We start from the raw sequence: 14,376 nt of genomic DNA, 5'->3' as shown, positions 1-14,376 counted from the left end.
ATCTGATACGCTGAATCTGATGGTGTGATTTTCGTTAAGATTCCATGACTTTTAGCGGGTGTTTCCCCTATTTTCTAAAATGACGCAAATTTTCTCAGGCTCGTAACTTTTGATGGGTAAGACTAAACTTGATGAGACTTATATATTTAAAACTAGCATTAAAATGTGATTCTTTTGATTTAGCTATTGGTATCAAAATTCCATTTTTTAGAGTTTTTGGTTACTATTGAGCCGGGTCGCTCCTTACTACAGTTCGTTACCACGAACTGTTTGATAGAGAAGTAGGCACTTGCCTTACTTACAGCTCGTTACCACGAACAGTTTGATAAATATGTTACCCTAACCTTACTGATGAATTGAATACACAGAGCTATCTCAACTAAGCCAGGATAACAATAGGCGGAGGGAGTGAGGAGGGGTTGGTAACGCCCCATTTTTGTTTTGATATTTTAGTCATAAGAAATAAAAAAAAAAATATCCTCCTTCTCAGATTATGAGAAATACCTTTATTTGTATCTTCAATAAGAAAATCCTTTCCGTTTGCTTTAGATTTCGGAACCTTTGCCCCTCAATATTACAATAAAAAATTATTTCACTTTACTAAAAACTCAGTCCAAAATAAAAATGGCTCCAAGTAATCACTCTCTAAATCTCTTGCTATTTTGACATTCAAAGCTGAATTGACATGTTCTGTTTGTTTTACTTTTGCTAAATAGCATAAAGCAAGGCGCCTAATTATTTAATCAGAAATACTTTATGTAAAGCGTATCGTAGAATATAAAATTAATGACCCCACTTTCGGAACGTTTAAGAATAATCACTGGGAAGAAAATTCTTCTTCACTCTTGCATAGAGAATACCGTCAAAGCAAGGGCTGAATAATGAACCTCGAGTAGGATAATCTTCACAAATTCGAGAAAGCTCAATAAAATCCCTAGAAACTCACAAAAATCTTAGATGAAAAAGTCTATTCCTATAACATCTAAAAAAAAACCTTTTTGGGGAGAAAAACCATAGTGGAAACGTTGCTGGAACTTTCTGCTGTCAGAAAAAATACAAGCATGTAAATTGTAACCAGCTACATAAGTGCAACAAATCATGCCTCCTTAGCATCGTTTGCTTAGGCACAAAAAATATTAATCGGGTACTTTTAAAGCAATACTTGCATGTTATTTAAGTAAAAAAATGTTATTTGAGTATTTTTTGACAGCTTTAATGAAAGTTTCATGAAATATTACAAAAACCATGATCACAAAGGTAACAATTAATAGCTTTTCTGAGGAACTTCGTAAAAATAAAACAATCCTTAAGGAAGTTCAACTTGCCAACAGTTTAACAGCTTTGCTTTGTTAGAAGCCAAATCCAGGACTTATAAGTGGTAAATCTGGCTGGATAATTGGTAAATCCGGCTGGATAATTGGTAAATCCGGCTGGATAACCGGTATGTTTGGCTGGAGATCCAGTAAATCTGGTTGGACATAGCCTTCATGCTCTTGATATCCGTAGCTTGAGAACGTACTAAATCCTTCAACGCCACCATAGCCCCCCTGCCCTCCGAGGCCACCATAACCAGGCGTCAAACCGGGTGCTAATCCTCCTAGAAGACCACCTGAAATAATAGTTCATTTAGAAACTGACTGCCGACGGGTTATAAAGAGATATTAACACTTCTAGATGCCGTCTGCATCCTGAAGCAATTACAAACGGAAAATAAGAAGGTAATTTGACTCGTGTCAGAGTGATTGAACCTTCCATGCTTTTCACCAATCTAGCATTTGTGCTAAGATCTTCCTAAGATTTTTCTGAAAGCGTCCCAGAATACAAAACGTGTCAGATTCTAGTTTCGAATTGAAATTCCATTGCTTTATGTAAATTGTAGAAAAATCAAGCCCTATCATTCCCAAGGCAATATGATAATTTTTTCTTGCGACTTTCATTACATTTCTCTTCCTTTTTGTGCTTTTTTTTGTAATATGAAAATCAAAAATCTTTGAATTCTATCATAAAGATTACCGTTTCTGATATATAATGGGTCTCTTTACTTTCAAAAATTCGGTTTTTGTTTCGTCTAGTTTGTTTAGTTTTTATTTTATATTCATAGTTACTCAAAACATGCAATGCTGTCCTATTCCTCTGAAAGTTCGACTCTTTTCGCTAATACGTAACTTCTATTTGCCCCTTTTCCACCTTTGTTTCAAGAGAAAATGGGATCATACAAGAGCAATGCATAAAAAAACCCATTTTATTCAAAATACCACAAGCATGGAAAGTTTATTTACATTGTCTTTGAACGGTAGAATTAAAGGTTCAGGGGTTTGGAAAGACAAGCAGTAAATAAGACACTCATAATTGTCAACTGGCTTTGTTTCTTCAGAGTAAAATGCTCTCAGTTAAACAATAGCTAGTTCAACTTTAGCGTAAAGGTTATGGGGTTAAGGACTTGGAAGCCTTCCTCATATAAAGGATGAATTCAGTTCATTTTCAGTGAATGAATGAAACTAAGAAACTTGTGTTACTTCTTTAGTATCATAGAAATCCTATCGCAGGAAATACGTCTTAAAGGTTTTTAAACTTTATATACAGAATCTCAAGACATTAGAAGCAACTTGAATCCAATTTCTTGGAAGGTTTCGAAAGAACAATTTATGAATTGTTAACTTGTAAGTTTCCATTCTCAAATACTGATACATAAAACTTGAATGTTTCAATTGAAAGGTTTGACTTGTGTGTTTCAATATTTGAACTAAGATTTTGTACGAGTCTTCTCCTGTGAGATGTTTACCCAGAAATAAAAATACTAATAACCTTCAAAAAAAGACTGCAAATGACAGAGGGCTGTGAAAATAGCTTCAATCCTTTAGTATTTATTTTTTTTTAGGCCTCACAACCATTTTGACTCGGCTGTAAAATTACTGTTTTTGGATCATGCAAAGTAATTTATTACGAGTAATAAGTAGTTTTTTAATGGAGTATTAGTTTAAAATTAGCCACCTGGAAATGATGCCAGGACCCCAATTTGGCCGATAAAAATTGATTTTATTCTATAGTTTCATTTTCATCAATTCTTTTTTTCTTTTGAACCATTGACGCATAACCTAACAACTCTATTAGTCATAATTCAAGATTCTGATTGAGCCTCCACCCCGATTTCGGAAACATTGCTATACTATTGACCATTTTAAATAAAGTTTTGACTTCAAATTTTCTTTTCATTTCCTAAGGAACATGATCCTAGAGAAACATGGGTGGTTAAAACAGCATAAATAATTCGCTTTTGTAGGGTGAATTGAACTCCAAGATTTTCTAGATCGTCGCTGGTTCACCTAAAGCTCCTATGTGACAATTTCGAAATTTAAGATAATCACCAAAAACTGTTTTCTGGGCTACACCCAAAAGAAGGATCAGCCGGACAATGTATTTTTATCAAACTCCAATACTCCGAATCCACAATAACCTCCTGTTCTTCTTTTTGGAAACACCAGGCACATTTTCGAAAATGCAAGATACGTTATTTAGGAGTAACAACAGCAATGTCGTCGTTAATTTCGTTATATATCTGACGAAGAGCTTACTTTTATCTTGTTTCCCAAATAATTTGGATAATTAGTCCCACCTCTTCCCTGGTTTTTTTCAAAATTGGAAATTATATATCATAATTGTTGATTCGAGCCTAGACCTAAGATATCACACTTTCAGTCCTTCAACATGACTAAATCAAACATTTCGAGGTAAGAAACTGTGAACAAAGGATGGCGTGGCTCAATAGTAACCGAAACTAAAAAAAAATTTTATCAATAGATTTATCAAAAGAATATATTTATTATGCTTATTCCAAATATGTAAGATTCGTTGAGTTTACTGTTACCCATCAAAAGCGGAAAGCCTGAGAAAATTCGCCTGATTTTCGTAAAAGCGGGAAACAACCCATAAAGAATGAATACAATCTTAATGAAAATCACACCATCAAATATCAGAGAGCCGTGCTGCTGATGTTTTAAGCTTCCATCTGCAAAAAGACGGAATTTACGCTAAAGTTTGGCTCTTTCTCTCAACTCTGCTTTTTTAAAAAGTAAAAAACTTTAGCATAAAGAGCGGAGCGTTGAGGAGGGAACAGCCCCTTTCATATACGGAGTAATTTCTGTTCGTTTGAAGTTTTAGGGTCGCTCCTTACTTTAAGTAAAAAAAACGTTTTTTTATATTTAATTTCTGAACATTTTTGAATTAATGCATGTTTTAATTTAGGCTCTCCCCACATGAATAGTTCAAAACAGAATTTGCATATTATTTTTATCTTTTGGCTAAATGGCTTTTTCATAATTTTGATTAGACAATTTGAGAAAAAAGGAGCGGGAGAGGAGGCCTAGTTACCCTCCAAATTTGTGGTTACTTAAAAAGGCAACTAGAACTTTTAATTTCTTACGAACATTTTTATTAGTAAAAATATTCGTAACTTGCGAACTAACTTACGTAACGAACTTCTATATTCGTATGCTTTTACTACGTATATGAGGGGGTTCGCCCCCTCGTCAATGCCTCGCTCTTACACTAAAGCTTAAATTTTGTCCCAATTCCTTAAGAATGACCCCTGAGTCACAAACACCGTAACATAAATCGTTGAAATTACTAAAAATACTTTAGCGTAAAGAGCGAAGTAATAGGAGGAGGTGAGCCCCTCATTTGCGCAAAAATTTCTGTTCGTTTTAAGGTTTAATGCTGCCCCTTGCCTTCAGTTGAAAAAAAAACTTTTTATATTTATTTTTTCATTTTTTAAATACTAGAAAATCCTACCCCCCCCCCCGCCTTTCATAGAAATTCTCTTCCCCCATGACATTTTACTCAATGGAAAATCCCCCCATAGCCCATTCCCCTCAACACCCCCCTCAACCAAAACAAAACTTGAAATCCCCAAAGACATAGTTATTAGGTTTTCCAATTATGCTGAATAAAGGGCCTAGGTGCCCTACAATTTTTTGGTCCCTTAAAAAGGCCACTAGAACTTTTAATTTTCGTCATAATGAGCCCTCGTGACATTCTAGGATCACTGGGTCGTAACAGTAACCCCTGGAAAGAAAAAACAAAAACAAACAAACAAATAAACACGCATCCGAGATCTGTCTTGTGGGAAAAAATACAAAATTCCATATTTGTCTAAATAGGAGCTTGAAGCTTCTACTTTAGGGTTCTCTAATACGCTGAATCTGATAGTAGGATCAAATAGTTAATGGTAAAGAACTCTAGTAAGGAGCAACCCGGCTCAAAAGTAACCGAAACCCTAAAAAATGGAACTTTGATACCAATAGTTACATCCAAAGAGTTGCATTTTAATGCTGATTTTGAATATATGAGTCTTATCAAGTTTAGTTTAACCCATCAAAAAATACGAGCCGGCGAAAATTTGATTTATTTTAGAAAATAGGAAGAAATGCCCATTGAAAGTGATAGAATCTCTAACAAAAATCTCATCGTCAGATACAGCGTATCAGAGAACCCTACATTAGAAGTTTCAAGGTCCTATATATAAAAATGTTGAATTTTGTATTTTTGCCACAAGACAGATCGAGGATGCGTGTGTATCTGTTTTTTTTCTTTTGTTTTTCCCCCAGGGGTGGTCGTATCAATCCAGTGGTCCTAGAATGTCGCGATAGGGTTCATTCTGACGGAAATTAAAAGTTTCAGTGCCCTTTTTAAGTGACCAAAAAATTGGAGGGCACCTAGGCCCCTCCCAGGCTAATTTTTTTCCCAATGTCACCAAATCAAAATTTTGAGATAGCCATTTTATTCAGCATTAAAGAGTGGAACTTTGTGGTTCAGACCGGGGATTTGAGGAGGGAACAGCCCCTTTCATATACGGAGTAATCTCTGTTCGTTTTAAGTTTTAGTGTCGCTCCTTACTTTCAGTTAAAAAAACTTGCTTTTTATTTAATGATCATAAAGATTAGAGTGTAGCCTACCCCCCTCACACGTCCCTTTTCTGCCAAAGTCATCCGATGAAAATTTTGAGAAATCTCTTTTGTTGAGATTTGTGATAACAATACCTTCTGAAGATAAAGCTACTCTCATAGCCCTTGGGAGTGGTCTTTAGGGGATGAAATTTGCCCATTGTATACGCATTGCCTTTGTTATTGGGATGTATACATACATTTTTCGGTTGGGGGAAGTGTAAATTTTTTGCTGCGGGATTTTGTGCCTGCAGAATTTTCCATTGGGAGAGAAGTTTCCAGCGGGTAAACATGTCAAGGGAAATTTTACGCTCGGGGAAGTTTTTTGAACTTCTTTAAAAAATTCTTTTTATTTGTCTAACTCTCTCTTTTTTGAAAGAGAGAGGGAGAGAGAGAGAGAGAGAGAAAGAGAGAGAGAGAGAGAGAGAGAGAGAGAGAGAGAGAGAGAGAGATTGACTAAACATACAAATGAATAATCTTTGCTTCTTCCGCTGAAAAGTAAAGCTTGATCCTGGTAGCAAAAAGCAAAGCTTAGAGAAAAAAAAAATCCTTAAAACGTAAAGAACAATTTGTCCTCGACAAAACTAATATAATCATACTAAACAATAAATATAAAAGAATATCATATAGTATGCCTTTTCCTCAGGAAAAATTATATCAACAAAACCCCAATATAAATAGATCAATTAATAAAACTTTTATTCAGCAAAAACCAGTTCCTTAATGGTTTTTCCATATATATTGGGTTCTCCAAAAATCTTAATATCACTAGTTAAACTATTCCATATCCGAGTACCTCTATTAAAAACAGAAAAATAATTAAATAAGAAGAAATGCGCTTAGATATATAGAAGTCAACACTATCCCTTGTATCGTAAGAATGAACAGTAGACCTAATGGACAATAAAATACCAAAACAACGAGGCTGAATTTCCAGTCCAAAAATAAACCAGAATACATGAAATATACCAAGGCCTGCAGCCAGAAAATTATCAAAGTGGGTAAGTTTCTCGAACAGACTCACGTGGATATATGCCGGCTAAAATCTTTAGTGTATGGTTTTGTAAAATTCTTATTGATTTTGGTATAGAAGGAAAATTAGATAGCCAAATACTCGAACAAATAAGTATAGAGGGGTGCATTAAATAAAAACAAAGATGGCGAAAGGCAGATTTAGAGAAAACAATGTTAGAGTTTGTGTAGTAAACTGTAGTAAGGAGCGACCCGGCTCAATAGTAAACGAAACTTTAAAAACGAATTTTGATGCTAAAAGATACATCAAAAGAATTGGATTTTCATGCTGATTCTAAATATATAAGTTTCATCAAATTTCGTCTTGGTCATCAAAAGTTACGAGCCTGAGAAAATTTGCCTTATTTTGGAAAATAGGGGGAAACACCCCCTAAAAGCCATAGAATCTTAACGAAAATCACGCCATCGTATTCGGCGTATCAGAGAACCCTATAGCAAAAATGTGGAATTTCGTATTTTTTGCCAGAAGACAAATCACGGGTGCGTGTTTATTTGTTTGTTGTTTTTTTTCCCCAGGGGTCACCGTATTGACCAAGTGGTCCTATAATGTCGCAAGAGGGCTCATTCTAAAGGAAATGAAAAGTTCTAGTGCGCTTTTTAAGTGAAAAAAATTGGAAGGCACCTAGGCCCCCTCCCACGCTCATTTTTTCCAAAGTCAATAGATTAAAATTTTGAGATAGCCATTTTGTTCCGCATAGTCGAAAACCATAAAAACTATGTCTTTGAGAATGACTTACTCCCCCACAATCCCTGGGGGAGAGGCTTTAAGTTACAAACTTTGACCAGTGTTTACACACAGTAATGGTTATTGGGAAATGTGCAGACGTTTTCAGGGGGGTTACTTTGGTTTGGGGGGGTTAGGGATGTGGCTGTGTGGGAGGATATTTCCTTGGAGGAATATGTCATTGGGGAAGGAAAAATTCAAAGAAAATGGTGCAGGATTTTCTAGCGTTACTATAAAAAAACAATGAAAAAATAAACATGAAACCGTTTATTCAATTGAAAGTAAGGAGTAGCATTGAAACTTAAAAAGAACAAAGATTATTACGCATATAAGGCGTCCTAAAAATACTTTAGCATAAAGAGCCAGGTATTTAGGAGGAGTTGACCTCGCTCTTTATGCTAAAGTATTTTTAGTAATTTCAACTATCTATTCTACGACATTTCTGATTCAGGGGTCATTCTTAAAGACTTGGGACAAACCTTACGATTTAGTGTAAAGAGCGAGGGATTAACGAGGGTACAAACCCCCTCGTATACATGACAAAAATATAAGAATATAAAAGTTTGTTACGTAAGTTAATTCTTAAGTTATTTTTATATTTTACTAATAAAAACGTTCGCTAAAAATTAAAAGTTCTAGTAGCCTTTTTAAGTAACCGAAAAATTTGAGGGCAACTAGGCCTCCTTCCCCACCCCTTATTTCTCAAAATTGTCTAATCAAAGCTAAGAGAAAGCCATTTTTCCAAAAAAGAATTAATATACAAATTTCATTTTAATAATTTGTGTGCGGAAAGCCAAAATCAAACATGCATTAATTCAAAAACGCTCAGAAATTAAATAAAAAAAATATTTTTTTTAACTGAAAGTAAGGAGAGATATCAAACAGTTCGTGGTAACGAACTGTAGTAAGGAGCGACCCGGCTCAATAGTAACCAAAACTCTAAAAAATTGAATTTTGATATCAATAGCTACATCAAAAGAATCGCATTTTAATGCTGATTTTAAATATATAAGTTTAGTCAAGTTTAATCTTACCCATCAAAAGTTACGAGCCTGAGAAAATTTGCCTTATTTAAGAAAATAGGGAGAAACACCCCCTAAAAGTCGTAGGATCTTAACGAAAATGACACCATCAGATTCAGCGTATCAGAGAACCCTACTATAGAAGTTTCAAGCTCCTATCTACAAAAATGTGAAATTTTGTATTTTTTGCCAGAAGACAAATCACGGGTGCGTGTTTATTTGTTTGTTTTTTTTTTTTTTTTTTTTTTCTTTTTCCCAGGGGTCATCGTATCGACCAAGTGGTCCCAGAATGTCACAAGAGGGCTCATTCTAACGGAAATGAAAAGTTCTAGTGCCCTTTTTAAGTGACCAAAAAAATTGGAGGGCATCTAGGCCCCCTCCCACGCTCATTTTTTTCCCAAAGTCAACGGATCAAAATTTTGAGATAGCCATTTTGTTCAGCATAGTCGAAACCCATAATAACTATGTCTTTGGGGATTACTTACTCCCCCACAATCCCTGGGGGAGGGGCTGCAAGTTACAAATTTTGACCAGTGTTTACATATAGTAATGGTTATTGGGAAGTGTACAGACGTTTTCAGGGGGATTTTATTTTGTTTGGGGGTGGGGCTGAGGAGAGGGGGCTATGTTGGAGGATCTTTCCTTGGAGGAATCTGTCATGAGGGAAGAAAAATTCAATGAAAAGGGCGCAGGGTTCTCTAGCACTACTATAAGAAAACAATGAAAAATAAACATGAAAACGTTTTTTCAAATGAAAGGAAGAAGTAGCATTGAAACCTAAAACGAACAGAGATAATTACGCATATGAGGGGTTCTAAAAATACTTTAGTATAAAGAGCGAGGTATTTAGGAGGAGATAAATACCTTGCTCTTTATGCTAAAGTATTTTTAGTAATTTCAACTATTTATTCTACGGCCTTTCTGATTCAGGGGTCATTCTTAAAGAATTGGGACAAAACTTACGATTTAGTGTAAAGAGCGAGGTATTAACGAGGGTAAAAACCCCCTCGTATACATAATAAAAATATAAGGTTATGAAAGTTTGTTATGTAAGTTAATTCTTAAGCTACGTGTATTTCTTACTAATAAAAACGTTCATTAAAAATTAAAAGTTCTAGTTGCCATTTTAAGTGACCGAAAAATTGGAGGGCAACTAGGCCTCCTTCTCCACCCCTTGTTTCTCAAAATCGTCTGATCAAAACTAAGAGAAAGCCATTTAGCCAAAAAAAGAATTAATATACAAGTTTCATTTTAATAATTTATGTGCGGAGAGCCAAAACCAAACATGCATTAATTCAAAAACGTTCAGAAATTAAATAAAAAAAACTAATTTTTTTAGCTGAAAGTAAGGAGCGACATTAAAACTTAAAACGAACAGAAATTACTCCGTATATGAAATGGGTTGTCCCCTCCGCAATCCCTCGCTCTTTACGCTGAAGTTTGACTCTTTGCCACAATTCTACTTTTTAAAACAATTAAAAGCTTTAGCGTAAAGAGCGAGGGATTGCGGAGGGGACAACCCATTTCATATACGGAGTAATTTCTGTTCGTTTTAAGTTTTAATGTCGCTCCTTACTTTCAGCTAAAAAAATTAGTTTTTTTTATTTAATTAAAACTTAAAACTAACAGATATTACTTCGTATATGAAATGGGTTGTCCCCTCCGTCGCTCCTTACGCTAAAGCTTGACTCTTTGCCACAATTCTACTTTTTAAAATAATTAAAAGCTTTAGCGTAAAGAGCGAGGGATTGCGGAGGGGACAACCCATTTCATATACGGAGTAATTTCTGTTCGTTTTGAGTTTTAATGTCGCTCCTTACTTTCAGTTAAAAAACTAGTTTTTTTTTATTTAATTGTACCTAGATCCCTTGCCGGAATTTTACTAGTTAAAGTTGCATGCTGCTTAAAAGATTAAGTCTTATCTACTACATTCCTATGGTACTTCAAAGAAGCAGTCTTTTTTATGACGCCTTTGGACATATCTAATTCCTTGATCCAAGTGTAGAGATCTGGTGATTGCGAGAAAATAATATAATTATACTTAGCCCAGTTAATCCTTAGTTTATTAACCCTGAGCCATGCTAAAATTCTAACGACTGATTCCTTCATGGATATCTGCAGCGGCTCCCCTGTCTTAGCTCTGCTAATTGCTGTTGTATCAGCAGCAAAAAGGAAAACTGTTTCATTTGTTGGGTTTACAGTTAGTGAACTTATTTTGTAGAAAAAATTATTTAGCTAATTTGGAAGACATTTAATAAAGAATTGACATTAATAAATTTCAAGAATAGCATAGGACCAAGAACTGATCCTTGTGGAACACCTATTTAAATTTTTTTTCTGAATAAGAATAATTTAGTTGGACATACTGATAACGATTACTTAAAAAACTTATTTTATAAATTAGAGATTTCCCCCTCAAAACCATACATCTCACACTTCTTAAGTAGAAGTTCATGTACCACAGTGTCAAAAGCTTTCATCAGATCTAAAAATACAGTACCTATTTTAGAAACTTGATCTAATATACCATTAATAATAGTTGTCAAATAAATAAAGGGCTGTTGTTCTATCCTTAGTCTAAGGAACCAAATTTTGTCTCTACCAAAAACTTATGATTCTTCAAAAAACGCATCATTCTAGTGCTAAGCGACTTTTCTAAAACACAGGAAATGATGGCTAAAACAGGTATCGGTCTAATGTTCCCCGGGTCATTTTGAATACCACCTTAGTAATAGGACCCACGTAGAGGCACCAGTTACCGGATCTATAGTACCGTCACACCAACCAAACATAACCCTCTCTCGTCTGATTACCTGCCGTTAGGCGGGTTACACAGGCAACATTAGAACAATCTGAGAAATCTTCTCGACGAAAACACTCATTATTTAATTCACGTAAAACTTCAGATATAACAGGGAAATTAAAGTAATGTGAGCGCTACCAGATGAACAACTACGCAACCCATAAACTTTTATTTTAATTTCACCGACTGTTACAAGTCTAAGGTGGAAAGATGCATCAATCGGGTCCCTCAGTAAGGACTTGAACGTCGGATCGCCACTACTAAGTACAATTGACATAGCTAGATTCAGGCAAGTATTCAAAAAATAACTCTTTAATTCATTGCATATATCATTTTCAAACTTTAAAGTCTGTCCCATTGAAATAATTAATTCCTCATGTACAATTTTCAATTTTAATCCAAACACTTCTTTTATTAGTCCCAGATTTTCTTAAGGTAATTTTTTGACCTCTTTCAACTTTTTCTCAAAATATTTCCTGTTTTTCATTTCTTAGAATTGTATTGATCCTATTTCGATAGAATTTTGTATAATTGCTTTATTTTCTTGTGACGGGTTGAATATTGGAGCTCTAAAGAATTTATCTCTTATTTTTATTTGTTTCAAAATCACACAAGTAGTCTAAGGTTTCTTACTTGAATGTTTTCTATTAAAAGTTTCAATGGGACCACTTGACTTATTAAACTCTGCAACTTTTCATAAAATAAAGCAAACCTCAAATTTGTGTCCTGAACTTCACTTAAAACCTCATACCAATCTAACTTTTCTATATATATAAATACAGCCACTAGTTATACAAGTAAATGAAAGAAAGAAACGGGTAATATACTCTTACCAGGAAGAACCTGTCTACCATATCTCACATTTTCACTTGCTGATGTACGCTGAACGGGAACAGCATAGCAAACTAGAAAAAGGAAATATCAATAATTTTAACCCCAGACAAAGAGCTATAAAGAGAAACGTGAAAAGAACAACAGCCGCAGCAGCAAACAACCAAGAACAAACAAATTGTAGAAAAAACAGTTTAGCCAAATTCATTAGGTTCATAAAGCTTTTGCTGGATTTGCAATGCAATGAATGGCGCTAAAGAGGTGTAAACTTCCTCAACAGGATCACTTTTCGATGCCAATAGACACTTACGCAACAAAGAGCAGCTGGTTAAACGTTGGGAAACAAAAATCAGAACATAGCTTATTAGCACTGACAAAACAAGGCAGTTTATGCAGAAAACGTAGGGCATCATTTTACACCCTTTTTGGTTCATGTCAATCATAAATAGTTGAAAAGTATGACAACAAACAAGACAAAACCGGAAATATTGCTGTAGTAAGTGTAGAGAAGAAAGTCGATGACCCCGACAGAGTAATGAAAAAATCGGTGGGTTAGTGGATTTTCTCTGAGGTTCATCAAACAGCTCGTGGTATGTTACTGTTTGATTGACCCGGAGCGATCAGGCCCAATAGTAACTGAAACTCTAAAAAACTGAATTTTGGTACCAATAGATATGTCAAAAGATTTGGCTTATTATGCTGATTTAAAATCTATAAGTTTCGTTCAGTTTAATCTTACCATTCAAAGACCAGGAGCCTGGTCTTTGATGAGATTGGCTCTGATGAGATTCAGCTCATCAGAGAACACTCCTTTAGTGGTCTCCAGCTTCTATCCGTGAAAATGTGAAATCTTGTATTTTTTGCAAGAAGAAAAATCACAGATGCGTGTCTATTTGTTTTTTCTTTTCTTTTTTTACCAGGGATTATTGCATCAACCCAGAGGTCCTAGAAAATTGAAAGATGGTTTATTCTAACGAAAATTTAAAGTTCTAGTGCCATTTTTAGGTAACCAAAAAGATTAGAGGGCAACTAGGCCCCCTCCCACGCCCGTTCTTTCTCAAAATCGTCAGATGAAAATTTTGAGATAGCGAATTTGTTCAATATAGTTGAAAGGCTGAATTACTATGCGTTTTGATATATCATGACCCGCCCAGAGCCCTTGGGGAAATATCTGTAAGTTATTAATTTTACCACGGAAAAATTCTTGCCACGCAAAAAAAAGAAAGAAATTGGAAAACCAATTAGGCCTTATCTAAAGTATGTTGGAAAATATTTTTTGCACTAAAGATGAAGTAGATTAATCGGATTACTATGCCCGGTTTCAGGGCTATTATGCTAATCTCAAATTTTGCAAATATATCGATAAAAATTTCTAAACTGCAAGAGCTAATTTTATTTATATTACATGTTATAACTAAAATACCTGAAATAATAAATAAAACTAAGAAAGATACACTTCTGTTCATTTTTGTTACTAAAGCCTTTCATTGCACTCACTTTGATATTAATACATTTTAAGATGTAATGCAATAACTGGAAAAAACATTTTGAAACCTTATGCAATATCTGGAAAAACAAAGAATTAAGAAATGACATCCAATTATGGCATTCAAATCATGTAAGACGTTAATTACTATTCTTAGAGTGTTGATTAGTAGAAGAAATACAATTTGGGTAAAGTATAAGGTTTTCCCAAGTTCTAATTCATCTGGACTTTCCAATTCTTCAACTTTAATTTTCACAGTTGATGATCCCTTGTAATTTTTCGTTTTATTTTGGGGTTTTATTTTTCTGGGAGGGGTTGGGTTATTTTTGGGTTTAAAATGGTTAGTCAATTTTCTTGAAATTTTTTGTTGATTAGTAGAAGAAATACAATTTGGGTAAAGTATAAGGTTTTCCCAAGTTCTAATTCATCTGGACTTTCCAATTCTTCAACTTTAATTTTCACAGTTGATGATCCCTTGTAATTTTCCGTTTTATTTTGGGGTTTTATTTTTCTGGGAGGGGGTGGGTTATTTTTGGGTT

At 34.6% G+C, this 14,376-nt stretch overlaps 1 protein-coding gene across 1 annotated transcript; it reads right to left on the bottom strand.

Annotated features, from left to right (window-relative positions):
- Window positions 1-1,188: 1,188 nt before the first annotated feature.
- LOC136025218 (uncharacterized) lies at window positions 1,189-13,857 on the bottom strand. Its single transcript, XM_065701036.1, has 3 exons — window positions 13,775-13,857; window positions 12,354-12,425; window positions 1,189-1,609 (listed from the first exon to the last, which is right to left on the bottom strand). Exons 1-3 carry the CDS (start codon window positions 13,815-13,817, stop codon window positions 1,350-1,352), a joined length of 375 nt encoding a protein of 124 aa, XP_065557108.1. The 5' UTR covers window positions 13,818-13,857; the 3' UTR covers window positions 1,189-1,349.
- Between the last annotated feature and the right edge of the window lie 519 nt (window positions 13,858-14,376).

Source organism: Artemia franciscana, chromosome 3, assembly GCF_032884065.1.
Source record: "Artemia franciscana chromosome 3, ASM3288406v1, whole genome shotgun sequence".
In the NCBI taxonomy this organism is placed as follows: domain Eukaryota; kingdom Metazoa; phylum Arthropoda; class Branchiopoda; order Anostraca; family Artemiidae; genus Artemia; species Artemia franciscana.
This window is presented reverse-complemented; position numbering and strand designations above follow the sequence as displayed.

Bases quoted from the DNA above. Each gene is read 5' to 3' on its own strand.
- LOC136025218 (XM_065701036.1), bottom strand. From the start codon at position 13,817: ATGAACAGAAGTGTATCTTTCTTAGTTTTATTTATTATTTCAG. The intron at 12,426-13,774 runs GTATTTTAGTTA...TCCTTTTTCTAG, and splicing joins AGTTTTATTTATTATTTCAG to TTTGCTATGCTGTTCCCGTT. The intron at 1,610-12,353 runs GTAAGAGTATAT...CTATTATTTCAG, and splicing joins TGGTAGACAGGTTCTTCCTG to GTGGTCTTCTAGGAGGATTA.